This window comes from Diuraphis noxia, unplaced genomic scaffold (genome assembly GCF_037042655.1).
Source record: "Diuraphis noxia isolate RWA-SAM2 unplaced genomic scaffold, SU_Dnox_SAM2 contig0003, whole genome shotgun sequence".
Lineage (NCBI taxonomy): Eukaryota > Metazoa > Arthropoda > Insecta > Hemiptera > Aphididae > Diuraphis > Diuraphis noxia.
Window position 1 is genome coordinate 76,744,696 of NW_028301713.1, and position 27,845 is coordinate 76,772,540.

The window sequence follows — 27,845 nt, forward strand, 5'->3', positions numbered from 1 at the left end:
CACACACATAGGTAAGTACCTACTATACGGCACTACACCGGTTCAGTGGTGATCCGTATCGGATGACATACGGTCGGCGTGCCACTCGAGAGTGCCCATATAATATATATACATATATACATGCGTGTATGTATATATGTATATTAAATAATATAATATATATAGTGGTTGGTTGGCGGTATATATAATATAGTACCTATTACAAATTTTTAAACCGAGTGCGTTTTATTTTACACAAAAGCAGTTTTATAAACACACGCACGCACGTACGCACATATTGCGCGGATAGAAGACGCACGGAGGCTTTTGTACGATAATACGATATCTGCGGTATAATAATAATAATTTGATGCGTATGTGTGTGAGCGAGTGAGCGCGCGCGCGCGACAGAAACAATGGTCCCGGGCCGGCGGGTTATAATATCGAATGTGCCCGGACAATACGACGCTGACAAAAACGTGCCCCGCGACGGTATACCACGCGATTTTTCTACGCGCGTATGATATACGTTGTAAAACAATGGATTTATGTCGAGGATATATTATTATTATTATTTAGATTTTTTTTTTTTTAAACTGTTTTTTATTCTCATCTTGCGGTCTTTGTGCGCCACAGAAATAACCCTCTCGGCGGCCGAGGCGAAACGACGACGCACTGCCACTTCATTACGGTGACGGATCATCGCTCTCTCTCTTTCTCTTTCTATATGCTGATACGGCAGATAAATTATTATTAATTTATCACATGTTATCATATACGGTATTAAAAAGGTTGGTATCCATTTTGCATATGTGCATGTCGGCATCGAGACGTTGCAGCTAACCTCGATGCATCGTCGTCATCGACTGCAGCAATGCAGGCGACCGCCCATCTCGCGGCTCGTTGCACCGCGGTACGAACCGAGTAATAGCACTGGACCGTCAGACGGGGTGCAAACGAGGTGCAAAATCCAAGAAAATAGGCAAGCAAACAATAATCGTGTAAAAAAAGATAACACCATAAAACACGGTATCATAAAACATTATGTAGATGTACAAAAATAATAATGATGATGATTCGGCAAGATTTTGCGTATCGCTGAGAGAGAGAGAGAGTGAGAGAGAGAAAGAGAATTAGAGTGAAAGAGGGCGAGAGTGTAATAATAATATAGTATATTTAACCGCGCCCGACCCGCGTGCATATTAATAAGAAATACACAAGTAATATTGTCTCTAATTAATGGCGGAAATGCAAAGCCCTTTTCGGTTTCGGTCGTAATATTTCCTCCTCGGGGGCTTTGGGCGCCTCTCCCGTCCGCGCGATGAATTATTATCACGTATATATATATATATATATATAACTATACTGTATATAATATGTATATAGGCCGTGCGTATACGATTCCACAGCGTTTTGAGCGACACGCCGCCGCGCGTGTTATTACATCCAAAATAATACCTGTGTTTTATTCATGACGTTTTAATTAGTGCGAGAGATCTGGTTGACGGGCGGGCGGGTGCAGATTGCGCGCGACTGCTGCAGCAGCAGTGTATTAAATTCGTATATTTTCCGGCGTCGGCGAATTATACTATAGTTGTTGATGATGGCCGGGGGGGAGGGTGTGCGGGAATGGGCGGACTGAGAAAAAAAATTATATCGTATAGCCGTCGTATTCTCACGCCGCGGAAAGTTCGAACTTAATATATATATATATATATATATATACGTATTATACATAACAGTGCTGTAAATATATATATATATGTGTATATACACTACTGACGTTTCGCCCTTTTTGACGCCACTGAATAATTAATCGAGTCCCCCCGAAACTTAATACCGTAATTAAATCGCCGCGCGGACCCCGGCGGCGGGCCAACAGAAGTTTTGCAATTTGCTCGCAGACCCCCGTCCCCATACCCCCCACCGCTACCAGATCAGTTACTGAGTTCAAAAATTGTGCTTTCCATTCGGCTGCTCGTCGAGGAGAGAGATGTTGTTTTTCGGTTTTTCTGGATATTTTGTTTTCGTCTGAATAACTACACACTACAACCCTTAAAATATAAATAAAGGTACTACTTGAAACTCTACGCCAAACTGTCGCTCGTCATTCGTCTTATCATGTGCCAACAAAATATATTTAAATACAAAAACATTAAACATTGCAGTTTTTCTTCCCCCCTCCCAACGACCCACGTGTTACTACAACTGATTTAATATAATTGTTAGTACCGTTGGAATGTCTATCGGTATTTTCAGTTTTATGGCAAGACAAAAGGGTTAGCAAAGGGTAATCAAGGTAGCAAGGGTATTTGCGAAAAAAAAAACCTACCAATTTAATAAATTTTGGCGAGATATTACATATAAATGTAACATGTAACAACCATAATGTGATGATTAATAATTTAATTGCTTTATACTTTACATTGCATACTTTAAGAAATGAATATAATATTATTATTATTATTATTAGTATAGTCGTTTGACGTTTCTATGTATATTTTAACAGAAAACGGCTATAATACGTCTTGTAATAACAGTATCGATAAAAATTAAAGAGATAATTACAGAAACAAAATATTCCACGGAATTAAAAAAAAGTATGGAAAAAAAATTAAAAACAATAAATTTTTAACACCCCTTGCGGCCGCCATAGGATTTTTCTTCCTTTTTTTTACCGCTATATAATAGAAACGACCTTTCCTCGTGGCTTATTTGCCATCTAATGGTGTTTTCAAATTACTCTCGACCGTCTTGTTGCCTTTATTTCCTCTCGGCCGGCGCATGCAAATGCGTATGCAGGAAAAAAACTAATACACCTTTTTTCCATCCAAAAAGCCATTTGAGTATTAAAAGTTGTGTACAAAAATGTATATAGAATTAAACACACCGGAGCCTCTTTCCGGCAGATGGATAAGTTTTTTTTCCAGTAACGGTTGTTGTTTTTAATAACTTTTCGTTTTTACATATTGTTTGTGACGGTGATGGTTGCGCGGTAGATCGGGGGCGCGGGGGTGAAAAAAAGATATAATTTATATTATTTTTGCCCTCTGCCATCACCGTACAGTAAATGGTGCCCTAAATGAAATACGAGTCACCGACGGAGATATTAAAAAAATAATAACAATACATACGTATATATAATATTATATACACGCGTGTAATGTAATAATAATAATATCAACGTTTCGAACAACGCATGTACGCTATATTATTATTATTATAATAAAACTCGATTTGGATTATAAAACTTGCGGACTTTATGAGTTCGTTACGTAAGACGAGCACACACACACAAACACACACGGCAATAATAATATTATATCTTATATATACCTAGATATATATGTCTACCGCGCACACACGACCATTACCGTTGATTAAACCCAATAATACGTGTACACGCGCGTATTATACGAGATGTTTGGCATATCAGCGGACCCTCGGGAGCAGTTTACATGCGAGTTTCCGTCGTAATTTTATTTGAACTTTGAAAGACGGCAGCGGAAAAGTAGTATATATACTACCTATACTATGTATATAGGTACATTAGGTGTATACCGCGTACATACATATACATAGGTTATATATATATATATATATATATATGTGTGTGTGTGTATAGGTACCACATCATATTGTACACCGCTGCTGCACAACTGCCGGCGGCAATCATAAACCATAATTTCTCCGAGCGGCCAATCGTCACGCGATATGTCAGTGGATTGATAAACGGCCGTAATAAAAATCGTATCAAATTACTGGTCGTGGTCAATAATATCCTGCAGTACCTATATATAGGTAGGTATATATCGGCAGTTTTCGTGTATTCGTTTATGATGTGCGCGCGTGTGTGCATTGCAGGAAATTGCTTCTATTTCGCTGCCGTCCTCGCCCCGCTGCAGCATATATGTTTATATATATATATATTATATACTCTATCAAATTGGGTTTCGGCGCGTTCATTGGTATTCGAGCTCGAATTTCCGCGAGCGTATATATTTATATATATATACCACGTGACCACACCGCCCTTTGGCTGTCGGTGACGACGAGGTGTACCCCTCGCTCCCCACGGCCTTTTCATTTATTTTCGTCACTTTTCGCAGAGACGCGACGGCGGCGGCGGCGGCGAGCGGATTAATAGACAAGCGAACACGTTGTGTGCATCACGAGTATGTTTCGCGCGCGTAGATTGCAGCGGCGGAAAGAGAAACAGAGCAACGCAGTGCGATGCTGTATACGATATCGACGAGGGAATAAATGGCGAAATCCGCCGAGTCATCGGGTGGCCGTTAAAAAAGAAACGCCGTTGCAGAGAAGAGTATTAAATAAATAAAATTGGAAAAAAAATAATGAAACAAGAAGGCACATTCGGAAGAGAAATGGTTTTTTGTGACAGACGGGTAAACCGTGTGTGTGTTTTGCAATTTCTGAAAGGTCCTCTCATGCCGCGCGATCGATTATACATATATATATATATATATATATATATATATATATATGTTATACACTGACGACGGCGCCAGACAATAATTTGACGGCGTTTCATCCACTACACATTATATTATGTGTATCGTGTATGTATATACGAGTATGATATGTATTACTGTCGAGGAACAAAAAGAAAGAAATAATCAGAAATATCGGTCGTGTGAGAATCTGCAGCACCCCATCGGTTCTGTGCAGACGACTATTCTTTTAAAAACATACTCGCACTGCTTAAGATATTATACATACGTGAACAAAGTCACGACTGGGTGGGGGTTGGGGAGGATTTATAATAGCTCCCGGAAATATAGTAAATCGGATGGTCACGACAAAATGCCCGCTTCAATGAGGCATAAAATTGGCTGAGAACGAGTATGTTGCAATACTGTATCTCAAATTTGGCAAATCATGTTAGATTTTCTGTCCCATCTATGAAGTGGGGCGTACCAACTTCAATTTTTTTTAAATGAAAATCAAATTGCACGTTGTTACTGCACTAAAAAATATTAAGCCAAAATTAAACAACATTCTAGTCGTCTTACTTGCACCTATATATAGGTGCGCGTATTTTTCATAAAAAAAAAAAAAACCAGAACCGTATGGATCTACGCGATTATATGAGCGACTTGCAGTGTTTTGACGTCGTCGATTCATGAATGATTGCGGTGGCCATATATCATTTAATGTCAGTTATTCTGCAACGTGTTTACTACGTATAATTTAATAATATTAAATGTGTGTGTGCATAGAAAATTGCTTCACGAGCGCATTCAAATTATAAGCGCACGTTAATTATTCACAACTAATACCATTAGGTACGTCTCATTTCCCACGAGTTCTAAACGTTTGATCGAGTCATCAGTCTGCAGCCGAAGATTCGTCTGTTTCGATAAGATTTTAATTACAATAGTACAACACTACACTGAAACTCAAACGCCACCGCCCCTATTCATACAAATACGTATAATAAACGCGCGTATATGTGTATACTGTAATAATATTATAATGATATGGTCGTTTTCACAGTGCGTTTATTTCAACGAAGTCTTAACGGCGGCGGCTAAATACACCAGGTTAATTAAAATTGTAATTATATAAAAAAATATTATGTGTTACGAATTTCTTGTTCGGTGGTTCTCGTAATCACATACACAGTATTATATGGTATATACCTAGGCAACCAGAGAAACACTCCGAGTTATAGTTATATATATAGGTGCATGCAGACGCACACAGAAAAAAATTCTTTAAAACCATTTCGCTCCTTTTCCGACGTGTTTTTGAATAATTGCGCGCAATTGACGGAACGGAAAACAATAATTGTTGTGAAACGCGCGGCGCCCAATAAAACGTTAGAAAAAACAGAGAGAGGGAACACAATTCGCAAGAGACTATATTTACAATAATACGATATCCGGCATATACAGAATGATTCACTGCAGCATATGCTCAACCCTAATTTTTACTTATTTATGTATTTTTAATTATAACAATATTTAAATCACCTGACCTAACCTAGCTAACAAAGTTAAATAACTCAAATACTACACGCTTAAATGTTGATTATGATACATCAACATTACGAGGAAAATAATTCACTGAATAATGTATACTAGAATAGACAGAGCGATTCGCATTTGAAAAACTGCAGAAGTTTACACCACCTCTGCAAGACACTCCACCCTCAAGTAGTAGAAATAAAGAAATTTGAAAATAATATAATATGGTCTTAAAGACGTATTCTTGAAAATCCCGTGGCAATCGTACCCGGTGAATCACCCTGTACACGGTTGCGTATATAAACACACGGACGGCCGGAGGATTCGAGAAATTCGAATGCGTTTGTTTTCGATTATTTCGGCGGCGGCGGGGTCGGTCGAGAAACGGCACTGGTGCGGGTGTGCAGTGCGTGGTGCATTGTTTTGCAAATTAAAACCGCTTTGTTAAAAACCACCGCGGTGTACACCGGATACTACACGCCGAGTGTGACAGTGACGGAGATAGACGTCGCGGCGCGCATATACACATACATATTATATGTATGTTTGTGTTGTATAAATGCGAACCTCGGCAACCGGGTATTTCCGAATCACCGGCTCGAGAACGGAACCGATTTTTCAGATAATCGTCCGGACGGGCCCGATATTAGCGGCTAATCGACCGACTTTTAATTCAGTCGCCCTCCACCGCGACTGTTTCAAACAACGCTGCACATTAATCCTTGTAATCCCGCGGCAGCAACCGACCGATCCGGACCGACGGTGGCTAAATGTATGTATAATAATATATACGCGCGCGAACGCTATTAAAATAATATATACTATTATTTATATACATACATATAAATTGTACGGAGCGAGCATCTCGTGTTTGTCACGGCGAATAATTATTCATTTCCCGATGGTAAATTCGCACATTTTTCAGAACACTGCAGTGTAGCCTGCTCCGCTGCAGACCGCGACATTGGAATGTTATTTCATTGGAGGTTTTTCGTAGACGTATTTCGTCTGTGTATTAGTTGTTCAATATTGATCGTGTTCAAAGTATTTTAAAAATCCACAAGAGTTCTCTGCATCGTGAATACTTAATAACAACGAATAACTTAACGTTTAACTGCACTTTTTTTAAAGAATTTCTGCAAGCTGCAACTATATAACCTAACCTCCGTTTTTATTATTATTTGAAAATGTTGAAATTTGATTAGAAATCTGATTTAAAAAAATATATATATATTTATTTATATTTGAAGAGAAGTTTTCTGCAGGCAATAACTCTGCGACGTAAATGTTATATATAAATACGTTACGAGCCCCTGCGGGATTTTGACCGTAAATAATATTTTCTGATTGAAAACCGTACATCACACGCTTCACAAGATACGAACGTTAGACCGATGAAAAAATCGAGTAAAGGTGTGGCGTATTGGACGACGGTTAATTTTTTTTTTTTTTAATGGGTGGTTGGAGAGTGTGTTATACTTGGAGGAAAACGTTTGTAATTAGTGAAGATACGCCGTTCGGTTTTTGATCGGTCATCGAGACAGTTGATGGCACTCTAGTATACTCACGCACATATTATAAGGAAAAGAAAAAACCTATTTCCTATATATAATAATATGAAACATATAAAATACGGTGAAACAAAAGCGACTGCTGCAGGTGCGGATGTGGAAAATTTAACGATTTTTAATAATTAATCTTTAAAAAAAAAAATTCTTGTCCCTCGTGTCCTCAAAAGTGTTGTTTACGGTTATTTATACTGTTTATAGTTTGTGTCGCTTCCGTCCGGTCAACACACCATTGTTAATTACAATTACCGCACACGGAGAGTTATCAGGCTATATACGCGTGAAAATACGAATGATGCGTGTATAAAATATTATAATGGTTCATAATAATATTAATATATAATATGTATAGCATAAGAGTGTACTGCAGAGTACAAACGAGGACGAGAACAAATACGTGAGCTACGTACAATATATTATACGAAAAAAAAAAACCAAAAACAATTTCACGGACGTACACACCTGCGATTATCACTTACCTATAATATAATGTTTGTATTTAAATCTACTTTATATTTCATAAATTACTATGCGTATATATAGATCCCGTGAACGACCACGGCGGTGGAACGTAATAGTGAGTCAACGACAACCGTATAAGTTATGATATATGCGTAAATACCGCGCGTGTACGTATGCGCATTATTGTGTGTACAGGTTGACGAGAGTTATTTTTTTGGAATTTTTTACTTTATACAACCACACGCGGCGATGAAATACCCGTTGAAATCGTCCGGATCGGTGGAGTGTCGCGTATATACATCATGACATTATAATATATACCTATGACCTTGCGTTTAACACGCGGGTATATGAGTACCTACTGTAGAATAGGTTTAGGTACATATTGAATGTAAGTGTGTGCACACATATATATGTATAAGAAATATGGATGGCTCGATGGTAATGCTCATCATATAATAATATTTAATAATAATACAAAACCCGATATCGTCGAACCCTACAGCGCGGTGACCCCGCGCCGTCACATTTAGAATCGCTAAAAGCTCTAGCAATTAATTCGTGCACACACACACACACATGTATATACACACATACACACATGTATATACACACGTACAAAAGGGTCCCGCGGTGGCGGGGGAAAGAGTATATATCCACCGTTATATACGTAGGGTGAGCCTTTGTTGTGTTCCATTAGTCGTAAAACGCATATGTAATTTCATTCCGTATTTGCTTCCGATTCGCATCCTTTCATAATCATATATCTGTCATCTTCGGTTAATGTTGTTCTTATAAGTATGTGTATGTGTGTGTGTGTGTGTGTGTGTTGTGTGTGTATGTGAATGTGTAGGTGTGCGTGTGCGCGTATGCGCCCACAGAGTTCTGTTGCCCGTTTACCGTCGACAGAGGGTCCGGAATGGAGGGCATTGGAGGCCAAATTGTTTGGCCGGCCGTCGGACGGGGTGCAGACGGAGGAAATAATTGAAGGTCCAAAACCAATATATACCGCCGCCTGTACGCGCGGACTTAATCACTTTATACATGTACCGACCCTATTTAAATTATTCCATTTTGTACATTTATAAATACGCGCGCCCGTGTACAAGCGCAAGAGTGACGTAACGTTTTGTCCAATAATATGTTTTGACATTTAAATCGTGACTTAAACAACTTCTACTGCACACACACACACACACATACATACATATTATAATACAGGTGTGTAGTAATATTTTATGCAACGATTTTACGCTTGAACGGCTGCAATGGTTTATTTTATTCACAATTTATAATATGTAATCGGCTGAGGAGGGTTTACTTCATAACATATTATTTATATATTCAGATACAAAACGTCGACGATTCGACGTTTAGTAGTGATTTTATTGCGATCGTATACGCGCTTCTGATAATAATATTCATCGTTGACGGCCTTAATAAAATCCTCCAGCACTTATATAAGTAACACGAAACCGTTCATTAATCAACGCTTTTGCAGTAAATATAGGTACGTCTATATATAGTATACTCTATACATAATTATGCGATAAACGTTTACGATTGCATTCATATAAAGCGAAATGTCAACGAGTAAAATGAAATTGCGCATAAAAATCAGACGTATAATATTAATAATATGCGATTTCCGGTATGATAGGATAATACTCGCATACCTACTATCTAGGTAGTAATAGGAGCGCACAGATCGAATGAAATCGCTATAGACTGCGAGTGGTTGCGCGCTCGGTCCTCAAATTCGATAAATCCCACTGTGATAATAACCATAAACCATAAATATGTGCATAAAATATGTATGGTACCATAGGTACATAATATTAAATTATGATGCACTGATGCATTGGATCATTAAAAAATAATTACCACAGCCATATGAGTTGTATTCGTATAGAGCGTATTGCGTATATAACTATAGGTATAAAATACATATTTCGCGTTTTAGTCTATACCAATACTACATGTTATTTACCATGTATATATGTATAGGTACATCGTGATTATATTATAAAAGACTGCATTTCCATTTTTATCATGTGCAAAAAATTTAATTAAGTTGTTCGATTCGAAATATTAATTGCATATAAATTGAATTATAGTTGTTGTACGATATAGTGCATTAACAGTATTGATACGTCCTAACCTTGTTACCGTGCAATTATTTAGAACTATAATCAGGACAAAATTTACGTAGGTACGCACTCGACATTTTACGGCACAATCCAAATTATTATTTATTATTCAAATGACACGTGATGGTCTAGCTGCTCAGCTTTTATAGCTTGTTCTCAAATGTTCAGTCAATTCACAGCGATCCTCAAATATTATAAAGTTAAAAGCTGTAATATTAAACGAGTATCCGCTTATTGATAAAATTATACTCTTGCAGGAAAAGTCATTAAGCCCTCAGCTACGGAAAAATTATCCACAAGGAAAATAGATAGACTATGTCTATATATAGGTAATATACCTACTAAAAACTATATGTTATTAATTATGATAATATATGACGCAAACCTATACTAAATATATAATGCATAATATTATGTCTGGACCCAGCTTACCCTCACTCTAAACAGTATAATATTAAATTATGTCACGAATGTTAAAATATGTATTGATCGTTCAAATTAATAAAATATATTATTGAACACAAATATATGTTTTATGAATTTACGGGCCAGGCGGTGAACGGTGGGGTTCGACTGCAGAAAATTAATATCCATTAGTTTTCATTGATTTGCAATAAAACTATTTCGTAATATCTAAACCCGCTATGCAGTTTTTGCAGAACTCCCTTATTTGTTCAAACTAAATTTTTTATACCGACGTCATGTTTTTTCTTTACTTTTTATGCAAAAGCGCGCTGTTTATAGAGCTAATCCTTCTTATTGCATTTTTTTTATTACCGTACTTTTTATTTTTTTACTATATACACATATTATCTTGCCGTACTGCGTTGGAAAAAATAAAAAATATGTATTGTATTACCATACATATATTACTATTATTGAATCGACGTATAGATATAATAACATATAATAGGTACATATTATAATATGCGTTTATATGTGTATACGCTGCTCAAAGGAATTCGTGGCGGTCGCGGTGGCCCCTCTTTAAAGACGCGCCCATTCCATTCCAACTGATGCTTTGCGGCTGTGTCTACACATAACTTAAAAACATATTATGTCATAACAACAATAGAAAAGAGCGAAAAGTTTGTCGGCGGCGGCGGCGGTGGTATAAAACGGTTGTGTTTTAATTAAAACTTAATCCTTCGAATCGTTTTCGTTGTAAAGCCTTTATGCTAACGAAAACAATAATTATTGCACCGTGTAATATTATTCTCTGGGCGATGTGCGTGTAAATCATTGCGCCCGTTCGTTCTCGTCTTTCGCCGTCCGGAAAAACTCTCTTTTGCCGCCTGCGGAGGGTGTTGCAAAGAATTAGCAACGGCGCACATCCATTGTCCCGGCGGTGGAATCGGAGACGGCAGGACAGGAGGTGATGGGTTCGCAAAACCAGAGAGGAGTGTATGTGCCAACGGAAATTACGACATAAATTCACCTTAAAATGACGTTAATGAAATTTCGGTTTTGCCGTGGCTTTTAGTGCTGCAGAGAGGGCTCGACGAGTAGAGAAAAAATGTGGAACCCCGCTGCAGCATCAGCGAGAAATATAAGCATTGAAACAACTCGTCGATTACGTATTACATATTATATTTAATAAGTATACATATATAGATTATATGATTATATGACACTCCTGTCATGGCATGTGTGCGTATATGTAGGTATATTTTATATATATGCTACGTAGTGTTAATACATTTTCAATAAACTCTATCGTCAGATCGATGCAATATCATGTGTACTATATACGGTCTTCAGTGCAGTATATGCATGCCTATATTTGCAGAGTTAGTGAGTATATAAAGATATGACCGCAAGATGGGGTCAGTAGGAAGGAAACCGCGGTTTAGTGAGAAAGCCGGTTTGGATGGTAAAAAAAAAATGTATCGACAAACAAACGAAACAAATGAGCGCATAGATTTCGTTAAACAATTGGTCAGCGAACAATAATAGGCGGTGACTATGATGACAGAACAAATTGAGTAAAAAAAAGTATAATATATATATATATACGTATAGGTATAGTGTCGCGCGAACGAGGCCATCTGTGTGTCTGTGTGCTGCGCGTATATTCAACAACAACGACGACGGCCAGAGGACAATGCGCGACACGTATTTGGGTATACGTGATCGTTTCGTCGGCCATTATAATACATATCATTATTATTGTCGCGGTGATTTTTTTCCTCATTATTATTATTACCTATTAATAAAAATATTCGAAAAAGAGCGAATCAAACGGAAGAGGTGATACAACGAGTATATAATAATAAAAAAACAGACAAAAAACCACAACGTATATATTATAGTATAGAGGTGATAAAGGAGATCGAATCGTTTGTGGCCACACACACACGCACAATTGAACCCAATAATGATTGGACCAACGGGAAAATTCACCGCTGGACAATTTGTTCTCGGCCTGGGTCTATTCAAGTGACGGCGACCACTATTTATTTTATATTTTTCTTTTTACTCGATGTAATGGATAGATGAAAAAAAAAACTAAAAAGATGCGTAAATATAACAACGTAACAATGATATATCTAACATGAACCGGGTGACTGCGGGGTGATGACTTAGAAAGAATAATCGATTATATATTGTATAGGTATTGACCGGTAAAGGTTAAACACAAAGAGCCACACCGTGAAACGACGCGATGCCAGTGACGCGACCAAAACGTAAGTAGGTATATAATATTAATATAACGTTATTATTATGATAAGGTATAGAGAGATCGAAGACGTGATTTCGGGAAGTTGGTTTTTTTTCTCTGCGCACTCGTCGCCCGTTCGTTAATATTATATGTACGTATATAATTATTTACAAATTATTAATATTATTATTACGCGTTTCAATTAGAACTAAAAACGTATACGCAAAGAGTGTCACGTTTAACAATCGCAATGTGTACTTATAGATTTCTCAAGAATCTTTTAGTAATATCCTCAAAGGTTTTGCGACACAATATTTTGGTATCACTAAGCTCGGCAGTGTTATGTTTTAAAGAATATATGTTAATCAACGAACTATAGTTCGATAATACATAAACTAGGTATAACGATGCAGATAATAACCATACCACAGCTGCTGCTGCTGCTGTGGTTATAAAGAATGAGTATAATATTTTATGAATAAAAAAAAAAAAATACGGTGAGAAAAAAACGACGTATAAATGGTGGCGGCGACTAATTAAAATTCCAGACAACAAGTAAATGTCAGCGGTGGTGGTGGTACCTATAGATATACTATAATATATACAATAACAATAACAACAACAACCACTGCTACTTGCACGCAATTAAAAACCCTGTCGATAACGATTTCCTCTCAGTTGTCGTAATCCGATTTATTGTGTGTGCTTTATTATTATTGAATGCGACCTACGCCAATCTGGTTCTGTGTCCGGTGTCGATAAGATAATAAGTACAATATATTCTAATAATTCGCCAGGCGTTTGAAATCGCTCTCCTGACATAATATTATTCTATAAATTGTAATTGTTGCTAAACGATAATGCGTCGCGGGACTCGCAACTATATAAATTATGCATTTATGTAGCTACTATAGTTTGCGGGACTCCGCGGCAGTGGGTTCTAGACACAATATTATATTCGCAATATACTCGCTATACGAACTCTGAATATAAAATCACACACGTCTATTTTTTTTTTAAAGTTATTTATGTTCACCAAAAAATATCCCATCATACCTGCTGTCGATTTTTTCGTGTTAAGATGTATACCTTAATAACTGAAGTGCTACATTTTATCATCACTTATGTATATTAAAATATTTATTTGATTGTAAGAAACAAAAATAATTAATAATATAAACCTAGCCAAAATTCGGGCTGATGCTTATATATTTTGTAGAAATACATCGTTCAGAGGTGTACCGGTCGACGCACAGACATGTAAATTATGTAAACACACTAAACACATTACGAGTCGCGTTTTGAATTTTCAAACCTGGCCACCTTATAATATTATAATGCTTTATACAACAGCACCATCATTGATCATATCGTAGACATTTAAATCCGGCAATGTGGCAGTCCCTTTTTTTTTCTTTAAAACGGCCGGCGGTATGCGTGTCACACCGAAATGTATACACCACCACCAATTTGCCAAGCGTGAAAAACGAAAAGAATATGCCCAAACACTCACTCACACTCACTGTAAATCACGTCTCAAGAATTCTCGTTAATATATATATATATATAATATCATTATACATATATTATTATCAACTCGTCCGTGATGCGTGCGTGGTGTGATGTGTGCATATTGTGCTGCGCGCCACCGCCGCCGGCCATCTGTCCTCGCGCCCCGAAAACGCGAGCTCTCCAAGAGTGTGTTGTTTTTTCGATCCGTCGCGGCGATATCGTTTTCATCGGACGAGACGAACAGCAGAGGATTACGAGTCGTTATTACTTATTACATACATATGTTTGGCCGAGCACGACCAAAGACGACGACGACAAAACGCGTTTACCCCTCGCACCCGGATTAATATACATCGCAGGTCACCCCCTCCCCCCACCACACACACACACACCATCCAGTCATCGTCATCGGTCGGGCGTATATAGTATCCATTATATTGCGCCTATTATATTATTGCCGTCATTATAATACGTGTGTATAATATCGTGTCACTCGCGGATTGTCGAGTTCGAGTACCTATATATACGATTGTCAAGAGGATGGATCTGGTCGTTTACAGAAAAGACGCGTCAGCCGCCGCTCCGCATTATGGATTTATACGCGGCAAGCAGGGTAATAGATGTTGCCGCGGCTACATCGCAGACGAAATGGAATAACACTCACACCTATGCCATTAGTAGGTATACTGGCGGTAGTGCAGTTGGGTAGTAAAAAGTATATGTATATATAGAGTATATAGTGTGGTGGTACATAATAATAATAATAATAATACAATAACAGTGTGTCTGCTGTGCGTGCTCGAAAAGGCGTAAGAGGACATATTATATTATTTTCGGTTTACGAGAAGACATCTGGTTTTTTTTTTTGTGCGTTATTATTTCGTGCCCCTTCCCCCCCTACGGGGTATACCTATTTAGCTTCAGTGTGTGTGTGCGCGGGGGTGTGTGTATACGAGTGCGTGTTATACACATTCCGAATTTCATGGTGTCCCGAACCTATTTGCGAGCCGCCGCCGACGATGTTCGTAAGTGTCGCTTCGGGGTCGGCTTTTTTTCGCTTTTATTTATTTATTTTTTTCGCGTTGACACCGATACTGTACCACACACTCACACGACAACGGGAACAACGACAGCCGGCTGTGGGTGCAACGAGTGTGTGTGTGTGTCACTGAGGAGGGGAGGGGGGTGGATTCGCGCCTAATGTGTGAACACAAAATCTCCGATGGTCCGCGCCATTCGGACCGTGAAACGTAAGAGGATCACACGCGCGCGGTGACCGCCAGAACTCGTGTTTGTGTCTCGCCGATCATATCATCGTCCGTCGATATTCTCGTTGTCATTGCGTCGCCCCATCGCGATCGTCGTGTTTTTTTCCCTCTGCACGTTTGTTATTACGTATTATTGTTATTTTTTTCGTCGTTTCCAATCGTTTACCGTCTGTTGAACTTTCGACCGGTCCCTTTTTGCCACGACAACATAATACACACGCTGGAATATAGTCACAGCCGCCGCCGCGGGGGTCAGTGTTATAAGGTGCGAAATTATGTGGGGGGAAAAAAATTCGCATTTTTCCATCCGCGTGCACGAAACGGCCGATGGTCATTTCGCGCTTGTTTGTACCTACCTATGTATATATAATATGAATTCAATATAATATATACGACCTGCACCTAGATATAGTATAGATGCTGTTATTATATAGTAAATATTTTATATTTATGATTTTTTTTTTAACGACGCAAAAACTGCTCTACAGTTCCGGTCAAATTGTCACAGTACTTTCGAGAAACGCCCTTGTGTATAACGATCGCCTTCGTTGTTTATTCCACATTATTTAACTTTGCAGATAACGATAAAAACAAACTATGGAAATGCGACTGCCACATCCGGTGTAATATGTATGCTTATTGAAATTGCCAAAAGAAAAAAAATACGGCGGTCGCTTGACAAAACGTCTTTTCAATGATAAATCCGATTAAGCGTTTTGAATAAATCTCACGGGCAAAAAAAAAAAATCGAAATCGACCTGACAAAAATAAATTACAGATTTGATCCGACGGGCGAAAAAAATCAAATTCTTCAAATAAAAAAAAGTAAATGCCGAAAGAACGGACGCGTAATTAATTAAACAAGGGAGTGGGGAAAAAAAGAAGGATATTTTTCTTTGCGTTTATAACCTTATTAAATAATGAAGGGGCTTTATCTGCTGGGGGAATGGAAAGGAGAAGAGTTAATTTAAACCCGACACGAGAAACAAATGCGGACGTTTAATAACGAAAAAATGTGTAAATGTTTCCATCTCTTGTTCGGATTCAGATTTTGCTGCTCTTTCCACCCCCGCGGGATAGGATATATTTTATTTTATTATTTTTCTTTTCTTTTTTAATTATAAGCCCCAATAACGATTTTTCTCCTCCAGACGTTGTATAGCTCCCATAACCGGAAGGCTCCTCCACTCCGCCGACGCCGTCTATATAATATTATGTACTTCGTACTTGGTATAATATACTGCAGCACGTGAAAACTTCTTACCCGACTCGTGTGTGTGTGTGTGTGTGTGTGTTTGCATGCAAATAACATTATATAATAATAATATGATCCAAATCGTTGCCTACCTGTCAGTCGGCTTGTGCGACATCATGCACCTGCAAACAAGAAACCAAACATATAGTTTAACTAAAGTGTATAAATAATTGGTTAAAAAAAAATAGATAAAAAAAAAAACAAAGTACAGGCAAACCCGAAATTCGATATAGTTTAACAGTGTTGCAGGTTGTTTAAAATATTGTTTTGGTAAAAAAAATTGGTTCTCTATTTACGTTCAGTTTTTCTTCCGACACACTTAGTTAAACTATATTGAATTTCTTGCGTGCACGTGTATTGTTATTATTATTATTATTATTGTACTATAGTGGCGATGACGACGATATGCTTTACATGGTGCAAGGGATGATATTATGGAATACCAGCGAACTAGAATGTATCGACGACGTCTGCACATAATACATAATATATACACATATATATGCATAATAATACTATTACATAATATATATATATCACGCATTTATTATTATAACGGTCCCTGTTGGAAGTCACCGCGGGTCGTTAATCAAGTCCCCGAAATGACTAGGCGGATTTAGATCGTGCGACACTGGGACGTCAATAAAACGCAATAAACACCATTATTCTGGTTTAAAAAAAAAAAAGTAAGGAGAGAAGTCGTATATGAACAATAATAACATATATAATTCAATGGTGGGTAAAAATAAAAACGTAAAAAATAAAAAGTCACGGTTTACCGAATACTGTCAAGGTATATCATTGTGGAGTGGCAAAGGTCATGGGCGTCGAACGCCTATTAAAACGGAATGATGTTATGTATAGGGGAGAGCGAATATTGGTCTCAAAGGTCAACGGCAGATGTGTGCGTATAGCAGTGCCGGCGACAATGAAACAAACTGGTGTAAAAAACCAAAAGTAAAAAAAAAAAGATTTTTTTTCAAATGTGTACATTTGGTTTTTTTGCATTCTCAGATTTTTCGAGATCGATCGACTCGTGATCGATTGATGACGTTTTGTCCTATAATATAACAATTGTCGTTTTACACGTCATCTATAACTGTTATAATATAATATGTGTGTGTGTGTTTTTTTTAATGTATTATAACAATAATATAATCGACAAGGAAACCAATAGCGATGAGTGTGTGCGTGCAAATCATTATTGTTTGACAGCTTTTCCGGTCCCGTTGAAAAAATAAACGGTCTGTCCGAGAGAAACGATGACGGCGTAAACTTAAAAATTATATCAATTATTACTACCTATTAATTATAATAAAATTGGCCGACTATATACGCACTCGTATATTATAATGATTTCGAGATCTATATTAAATGCAATAATAATAACGTGACGAAGGCGTGCGTAGACGTAAAACCCGGTCAGTTGACGAGACGTGGTAAAATATCGTTTAGTTCCGGCCGGAAAAAGTGAAGTGTAAAAAAAAAACCAAAACCGTACGCGCAAGTTCCTACGCATTACGAAATTTGCGTTTTATATGTTATACGTATATTTATAATATGTTACAACTGCGGAATCGACGCAATATAAATCCATAAATATAATATTACATTATTATTTATAATAGGTACTCGGTAGGTTTGCTACTAAACATTATCAAATGGTAATAACATATTAATATATAATATATTATATTATAATGATTAGGTTAAACTGTATAAAATGATTATTAAAACGTATCGCTACACCTGTCAACCCGAGTTATGTATGGCTCGAGCATCTCGTATATATATATATATATATATTACGCATATATGTTTTTAGCCGTGCTCATATCGCATATACATAAGTATGATGTTATTTATGTAATATAGTTTTCGGTGTATTATTATACGTAAACGCGAATGGATCTATTTTTTTCCGCGCCCGGCCCGACGTTGATTTTCCGGACCGAAACGATTCGTCGTCGATATATAGACACACAAAAAACGATTCTGCTTTTACCGAAGCCTCACGCCCGCGTCAATATAAATATTAATAATATTTACATACCCAATACATGGTATTGGGTATTTGAAATATTAAAAAATTATTATATATTCCAACCGCACATGTACCTATATATTATACTCTATACCCGCGAGTATAAGAACATAATATATTTTTACAACCGTTAAGTATAATATCATAATTTCGTATGGTACTACATGAATACACACTACACACAGGCACATATCGATACAACGATCGTGTGTATTGTGTGTATCACATTATTATTATTATTATTATTATTATTATTATTTGTACATCAGCAGCATAATACAATAATACTATAATGTACATGTTGTTATAATGTGTCGGACATGCGCGCCGCACGTATCGCATTTTCCACGGTGAATGTTTTTAATAACGTGATTTTTTTTTAACTTCATTTTTTAATAATCAAACAGCAGCCACTCCGTTTTTCTTTGGGAAAATCAAGTTCATCGTACGTCTCGTGTATAGGTATTCGTTAAATGCACACGCATACGCATACTGATAACGACCGAACCCAGGTGCAGGAATGCTGGTGGTGTATACCTTTATAATCTTGATGAGTCTCTCTCTATCTCTCCAAAAAGTTCAACAGCGTAGACATTTTTGCAAAATTATAGAACTTTTAGAGAGCAACAACGCGTCTCATGTGACTTGAATGTTTGTTCGCCGAGATGAAGTCTGCATGATCGGTCGCACGAGTGACATTTCCAATAACCGGCGCCTACGCACAACACGCCTTTAATATTAATATAACGATAACTGCGGACGACAGAGTGCACAACAGTATTATGCATATTACAATATATTTCATTATTATATTGTATTGGGTAATAATAATTACCTATACGTATATTATAGACAGAGCCAACGCGGTGTACGACGGAAATATCCAATCACGTTTGTCGGTCGGACAATAATCGCTATGCCGACGGAAATCGATTGTATAGTAATAACAACAATATCGTGTACCCATTCACATAACATTGTATACATCATAACTTTACGTCTTTACCCTATATCTATTATAATGGGCGGCATAAGCGCTCGCTAGTCCGTCAGTGGGCTGCAGCGACGGCGATACACCCGCTGCAAGACGACACCGCGCATCGAACTAAAAATCCGATTTTTTTCCTGTCCGAACATATACCTATGTAGATTTTTGTATTCGTTTCGACCCATCACGTTACACGAACGGTTTCCATGTGTGTGTGTGTGCATACACGTCATATTAATATATTATTATGTCCGTACGTTTGATAATTACAATGTGTCATCGCGCGGTCGAGTTAATTTCGACCGAGTGGTTAATGACCGCCGACGCCGCCCCGAAATGGAAAAGTACAATATTTGTTGTGGTTTGCCGCGGTCGCTTGTTCTCCTGCTCGAACCGCGCGGCGCCGCAGCGGGTCTTATACGATTTATCTTTTCAAAATCATTTATCATCACTCGGTCGGGGACGGCCCCTGCAGTGGGTCTCAACCGTGCTTCGTCGTCGTCGGTCACACGACTCGCACGCCGCGTAAAAAAGTCGTACTCGGAAACATCGTCGTGTTACTACATTGACCGTATATTGTATAGTCGCTGTGTATTATAGACACTCCCGCGACATATAGACGGGTGACATCGATAATCTTCCGTTTGGCCCCCTATCGCTGACACAATAATAACGGATACCCATCTCCGAACGGACCACCGTTAGTGCCTATACGCAATTTTTAACATAATATCGTGAAAAGGAAACGCCCGGGCCATGCTATGTGTGCGCAATATGACAATAATTGTATATATTACAATAGATGTGATAAAATATACAAACGCGTTTTTTTTTTTTTTGCAAACATATTACATAATATGATAGGTAAGGTACGCCCTACGACATGCGGCGCTTATACTGCAGTGTAAAATAATAGGATCGCAGATATAATATTTTATTGTTTCGAAGAGACGGGACAAAAATCATCTGCCGTGTTCGAATCGTTCGCACATCATCCGCAATGGATCTTGCTGCAGTCGTGTAGCGGGTGTCGTACACGTTGTCTACCCGTTTTTCCGTGATTGTTATAACACTGTGGGAAAACATGGAAACGCACTGCGCAGGCCCGCCCTATCACGCCATAGTATACCGCACAATCACATTTCCCAAAACATGATTTAATAGCGTGTCCAGGACGTTTAAAAGTTTTTACGCGTATACATCATGATGTTGTGTAATAGATTCTTATACTTATGCGATCGATCTGAGTCACCCTGGCCGCGATGATGATGATGATGATGATGATGATGATAATAATAATAATAATCATTTTAGTAATTTCAGCGATGACGGGGGCCCCGCGCTTAAGGTTTAATACCTATCGTATCTATCTATAATTATATATATATATATATATGTGTGTGTGCATGTGTGTTTGTGTATTGTGTGTAATATATGTATATAAATAATACACGTATCGTACAAGACTAATATTGTTTTTGTTTAATGATTCAGGTGTCTGGATGAAAAGGACATTTTGAGGCCTCCTGAAGCGAAACAAATCATCGACCTGTGTATAATACGTCGGTGTGTGTGTGTATGTGTGTACAACACACACGCGCGCATTGCGTATACATCGTTAACGTTTAATTATTGCACTGGCGCCTTTATGTTTTTCCAAATCCATCCGTCCCACACAAGGCGGCGGCCCTCGACGTATTTGTTTTGCACCGGTTCGTGTGTTATATCATTATATTATTATAGACCGTCGTCGCCATAGCGTTATAGAGGTATGGGCAGGTATAATGCCGGCCTGTTTGCCGGGGGATGTCAATCCGCGCCACCGCGCCGTGTGCTCCGGAGAGTTCAATATCACAAGTCCATCAATCAAACTTCGAAACAATTATAACGCTCGTAGAACAATTGATTACGTTATGATTTATGATTACTCCTGCGGCTAATGAACATTCCGATTGTGTTTCTATATTCTATACGATGATACCTTATTTACACACGACACATACAGATATTAATATATTATATACAGCAAAACAAAAATATATTCCCGAATAATGTTTTCCGGAACAGATGAAAAGCCCGGACGATCGTGTTTAGAATGTTTTGTATTTTTGCGCTGTCGTTATGATACTATGCATATAAGTTTCTATTTGTATTTTTGATCAGAAGCTTTGCGGGCGATATGCAATTTTCGAAAATGAGACGACGACGACGACGACGTAAACGTATACAAATTTCTCTCATGGGGAAAATGTCGCTTTTTAAACTGGCGAATTAAACCGCACATAATCGTGTACACACGACAAATGACTCGGTCGTCAAAGCCGCGAGGCATTCAACCTCAGTGGCCTCCAATCATGACTAAGATATTTATAATAGTAATATTAATAATAATAATAATAATAAGAGAGATGGTTAGAAAAAAAAACGTATAGTATGAACCTATTGTTTGTTTTTCAAACATTAGACAATGGATACACCGTTCTTCGAGAATATAACAATTTTCGTAGGTATAGGTGTATATATACACAAGTACACATGAAAAATACATATATCTATAAGAATTTTAATAGAAATTATTCTGGGCGCTCCCGATTTCCATTGTACAGCGGCGACGCGGCCGTATACATTTAGGTATTTGTATTTTACTCTTTTTATATTATTATTATTATTTTTTTTTTTTGTGAGTTAATCCGATTCTTTTGTCCTTGGTCACACAAAAAGTCAATAATATGATTGGGTTCTACTACAAATACATCTATATACTCACTATCACCGACTCTATAGAATTACGTACATTTTGGTTGTGTGTGTGTTTGTTTACAAAGCGACGTCCGATACGCATGTACCACGAATTTGTGCCGTTTCCAATACGTGAAGCAATATATATGAACCAATGACAGCAGGTGCTTGTGAATAGAGCGAGAGAAGAATTATGTTTCTCTCTGGCACACGCACCACAGATGTGTCCACACGTTTTGATTGTTATTTGTTGTTGTTCATCGGAAATCGACGCTGCCGCCGCGGTGTAAATATAATATATACGGTTGTCAGCTATACGCGGTATTATAATATTATAATGCATTATGTAGGTACGCGCCTAAGTACGCGTCCCATGAAAAACCAATGTCGTCGATAAAATAGAGTAACCAAGTTCCATCAGAACTGTAACCGATTCTCGTGAGCGGAGTGAAGGGGTTGGTTTATACCGTCCGAGTTGGCCGATTTCTGGGATCTCGGTGGTCCATGCAAATCGATTTGAATTGTTTGACGCGATACATGAACAATAATAACGTCAGGTCACAACTCCCAGATCGTCATTCGATAATAGCCGTTGGAAAATCAACTGATTTTTTTAAGTTCAACCAAAGACGTATATCAGCAGCTGCGGGCGTTTTGAATCTTGAACACGTCGTATACCGCGTGGTATTCAAAACGGTAACCACGTGCTTCACTAGTCAAGTGTCATCACATGCATATACGAGAAAAAACTCGGCAGCTCGACATCTTAAAAAATTCACAGCGGCCGTCTATATCACAGATATTACCCCGGGCCGGTGATAAAATATCTTGTTCCGTCTCCCCGACGAAACGACGCCGCAGCCACCGCCGAGATGGTTTGTCGAATGTCCTCGTCACCGTAATTATTACTCTGCACGCGAATCGGTGTGACGAAACCATTTTCGTCGATGCGGCGGCGGCGCTGAACGTCAACCGACGAACGCGCGTGCTCGACACAAATCATTACGTTTGGTTTTACTTTATTTACAAAATGTTACGTCATATATATATATATAAACTGTTGAAATTGTTTTAACGGAACAGCATACAAACATATAATAATATAATTTACGATCGTTTTTTTTTATGTTTTTGAATGGCACTGTACTGCAGCACAGTTTAGATATTTGTTTGCGAAACGGGTCACGACGAGCAGGCGAAGCGGACGCCATACATTATAGTCTATTACAATATTATTATATATCGCACGATAATAATAATTAAGAATACAAAATAACAAAACGCTAAATTATACGCACGCACACACAAACGATGATTTGCGACGGTCCCGTTATATATTATGATGTACCTACTTCAATGAACAATAATATATATTAATATTATTGTTATTATTTTTTATATTATTGTACATGTACCTAGTCGTACACTGTTATACATAGGTATAGTGTAATGCGCGCACGCTAAGTTTCTATTATTATTCCGTACCTCCACCCCCCTGCTCTTACGCACTCGCGGCCGGCACTCGGACGTTAATTTAATGACACGTTGCGAAGATTGAATAGAAAAAGAATTTTAAAAATCGCGCGGCTGGTTTTGTACCGGTTAAAAAGTAATAATAATATACATGTACACCCATCGCATATTATTCATACACACACACACACACACACACACACACACACACACACACACACACACACACACACACACACACACACACACACACACACACACACACACACACACACACACACACACACACACACACACACACACACACACACACACACACACACACACACACACACACACACACACACACACACACACACACACACACACACACACACACACACACACACACACACACACACACACACACACACACACACACACACACACACACACACACACACACACACACACACACACACACACACACACACACACACACACACACACACACACACACACACACACACACACACACACATATATATATATATATATATATATGATATATTGTACGATATTATCGTGCTCACAGCGCAATAATCATTCGTATGTATATATGTATACCTATAATAGATGTATCGCATTATATACAAATGCACGATACGCATGTATACAATATTATATTAATTGTATTGTCTGAAGTGTGTGTGTGTGTGTGTGTGGTTTTCTATTCAGTAGGTATACCATTTATACAATAGATATTTTACCGTGTTACGTGTATGGGAACAGGTGGAAGAACGCCGCCGTCGGGCGTGTACGCGTGTTTTGGCCCGAGACAAAAAGTATAATAAAAGTTGGCGTTGAGAAATCGAACTGATAACAATTAAAGCTTGTTATAGAGGGTGAAGCAAATCGAGGTAGACGATTAGGCTAAACGTTAGTGCAGGAGGAAAATAAAACGAATCGTAGTCACTCTTCGCTTGTCTCATATTTCCCGGAGGCGTTTTGCACGACGATGAGTATACATAAAATTGGTGAAAATGATGAAAATATTGTGATACGAAACCACATTTCGTATTGTTTTCGGTTGTGTCAATCAAGAGAGTGGATACTTAATTGAAATAAAGCTTTTTAAGTTTGTATATTTTTCTATGTCCGGCCGGTTATTAGGGATACAACAAATAATATGATGCGATTATGTAATATAATAATAATAATGATGATGTGCAGCGTATAATTCAAACGCGATGCGCATTTCCGACGGCGCCGGCGTTTCGTAAGTACGTACTACGTACACACATGATGCATAAATCATTATTATGTTCGGATCATACCTAAATAATAATGTACGCAAATTTTATACTCGTGCAACGTTTATATAGGACATTGTCCGAACCGGTGAGTCGGACAGTGAACGAGGAAAAGGTAAAACAAAATATGGTGGCTAAAAAAACCGAATAAATTATAATATACCTACATTTATTATATATATATACAACAGCGGTAACAACACAAGCGTGACGCTTTTGCGTGTGTTTATGTAAAAAATATAAGCTATATATTAATTTATGTTTATTTGGCCAAGAAAAAATAATAATGATACAAGTCCCGTATGATATGTATAGGTACGTGCGTGTGTTATTGTATAAATATTTAGTTAAATTAAACGCGAGCGCAGCGATTCGCGATGACCGCGGCGTCGTTTCCGACCCGTTTGTACGAAATCTCTGTTTTTTTTTGATATTTAATTACACCCATGTGCATAGCATTAAAAAAATTTTTATATTATTTTCTATAATTTTAATGTTATAATTATATTAACCGTATTTACTCAACGCATAATAATCCGTCAATAGTAGGTGATTTTAAATAGATAAAACGATAATAATACGTTTAGTATTCTAATATTATAACACAGTTATTCAGGTCCAACTCGACTCGTTATCGACTAAATTTTACACGTATAATATATAAGATGCGAAATTACTTGTACGATTCGTATAATTCTCGGAGGACGAAAGTTGCTAAAGTGTCAACTGTATCTCCGTGGGTTGATCGTACGCACGCTAAATATGAAATAAATAAAAACTATAGACAATATATAGAATATAATAATAATATTACAACACGAGTATATAATACCAAGTGTTTAGGTAATCATTCGAGATGTCTATTATAATATGTATTTTACGAGGCCGGTGCGGATGTGAAATATTATTATAACGAGTTCTACTTCTACGCGTATATATATACCTACATAATATAATCCATTAACTTCATTCACCTCTCAGGATGCCGCCCGAAAACATTCGCTTTCCGCAATAAAACATGATCTCAATAATAACCCTAAGTATTATTATACCTACACCTAAAACGGTCGAACGTTTGACAATTCTTATTTTTTTTTACCATTACGATATCCGAAGCGTGGATTGCGATACCGACCTTGGTGGTCACAAACACTTATTAAATGAACACGTTCGTTTTTATTACAATAAGTTTATATAAATAAATAGGAACACATAAATATAATATTATTATGCAAATAATTATTGATATTAACGTGTTATGACATCAGTCATCGTGACATTTGGATCCGCGCAGTGCCAATATAATATTTATATTGACCGCGAAACGTGTAAATCGTTTAAGTATATTATAAATATGCTTAAAACGATTATTTTCCACTCTGCAAACTGTTGCGATATCGCGAGAGTTGCAATAGTAGGTTCCTATGTTATATTATAATAATATATGCGATGCATTATAATAATAATAATAATAATTTTCTATCGTATCCGACTCCCCTCCCCGTACACGACAATAATAATATATTATTGTATTATTATAATATTTACGATATATTTCTATACTGAAACGCACGGCGACCTGATAGGCGGAGGGGGAAAACGTCCGAGAACAACATAATAGATATACGTATATAATATAATATTATGGTAAACTTCGGTATGGAAATCAATCGATCAATCTCGCTGCAGTTAAATGAAATATTATATAGATCGCGAGACGGACATTTTCGTGCGAAAAACTCGAACGCGGTCTATATAATAATGATGATAATAATAATAATAATAATTTGACGTGTATCAGTGACAAGCTGTGATTTTCGTATAGATGCGGTAGAACGCATTAAAATAATGCTACATATATAACAGGCGATTAATGTATGTATATAACTGTATAGGTATTTGTTACGTAATAGTAGGTAACCAAATAATAAAAACGTTTGAATGATATTTTATCATATTTAATATTATAATATAGAATGGACAAGCGGTACTTGTCGCACCGCGTAAAATCGACCGAAATATTTTTTTTATTTTCAAATCTCATATTTTGGTCTCTGTGGCACAATGAGCACGGGCACAAACTTTCGTAAAAACACCACACGCGTATTGAGTTCATATTTAATACTATTATGAATTAAGGTCTCTATATTACAATATGTATACACAATATATAATACATATTATTATAATAGAGACGCGCGCGTTTCGTTCGTTCGTGGTCGACGTTCCAACAATAATATATATTTATCAAAAGATGACCCATGCGTCGTGGACACAATATAATATATCGCATGATTTGCTTATACGTATATTATGTGTATATAAGGCAAACAACACAATACGAAATAAGACAATTTAAGAACCAATTTTTATATAAACAGATATGTGATACACGCGCGCGTGTGCGTGTGTGTGTTATTGACATAGACGAAGACCGGGACGCTGCCATCATCCCGCGGCGTT

At 37.5% G+C, this 27,845-nt stretch overlaps 1 protein-coding gene across 3 annotated transcripts in view; it reads right to left on the bottom strand.

Moving 5' to 3' along the window:
- The window catches only part of dac (dachshund family transcription factor), a 139,055-nt gene that overhangs the window by 89,263 nt on the left and 21,947 nt on the right, over window positions 1-27,845 (bottom strand). For 2 of the 3 annotated variants that reach the window (XM_015524156.2, XM_015524155.2), the window contains exon 2: window positions 16,939-16,968. The exons of the other annotated variant lie outside the window; for it this stretch is intronic. In XM_015524156.2, coding sequence (XP_015379642.1) covers window positions 16,939-16,968 — 30 coding nt within the window. The remainder of the gene's footprint in view (window positions 1-16,938; window positions 16,969-27,845) is intronic. 3 annotated transcript variants of the gene reach the window in all.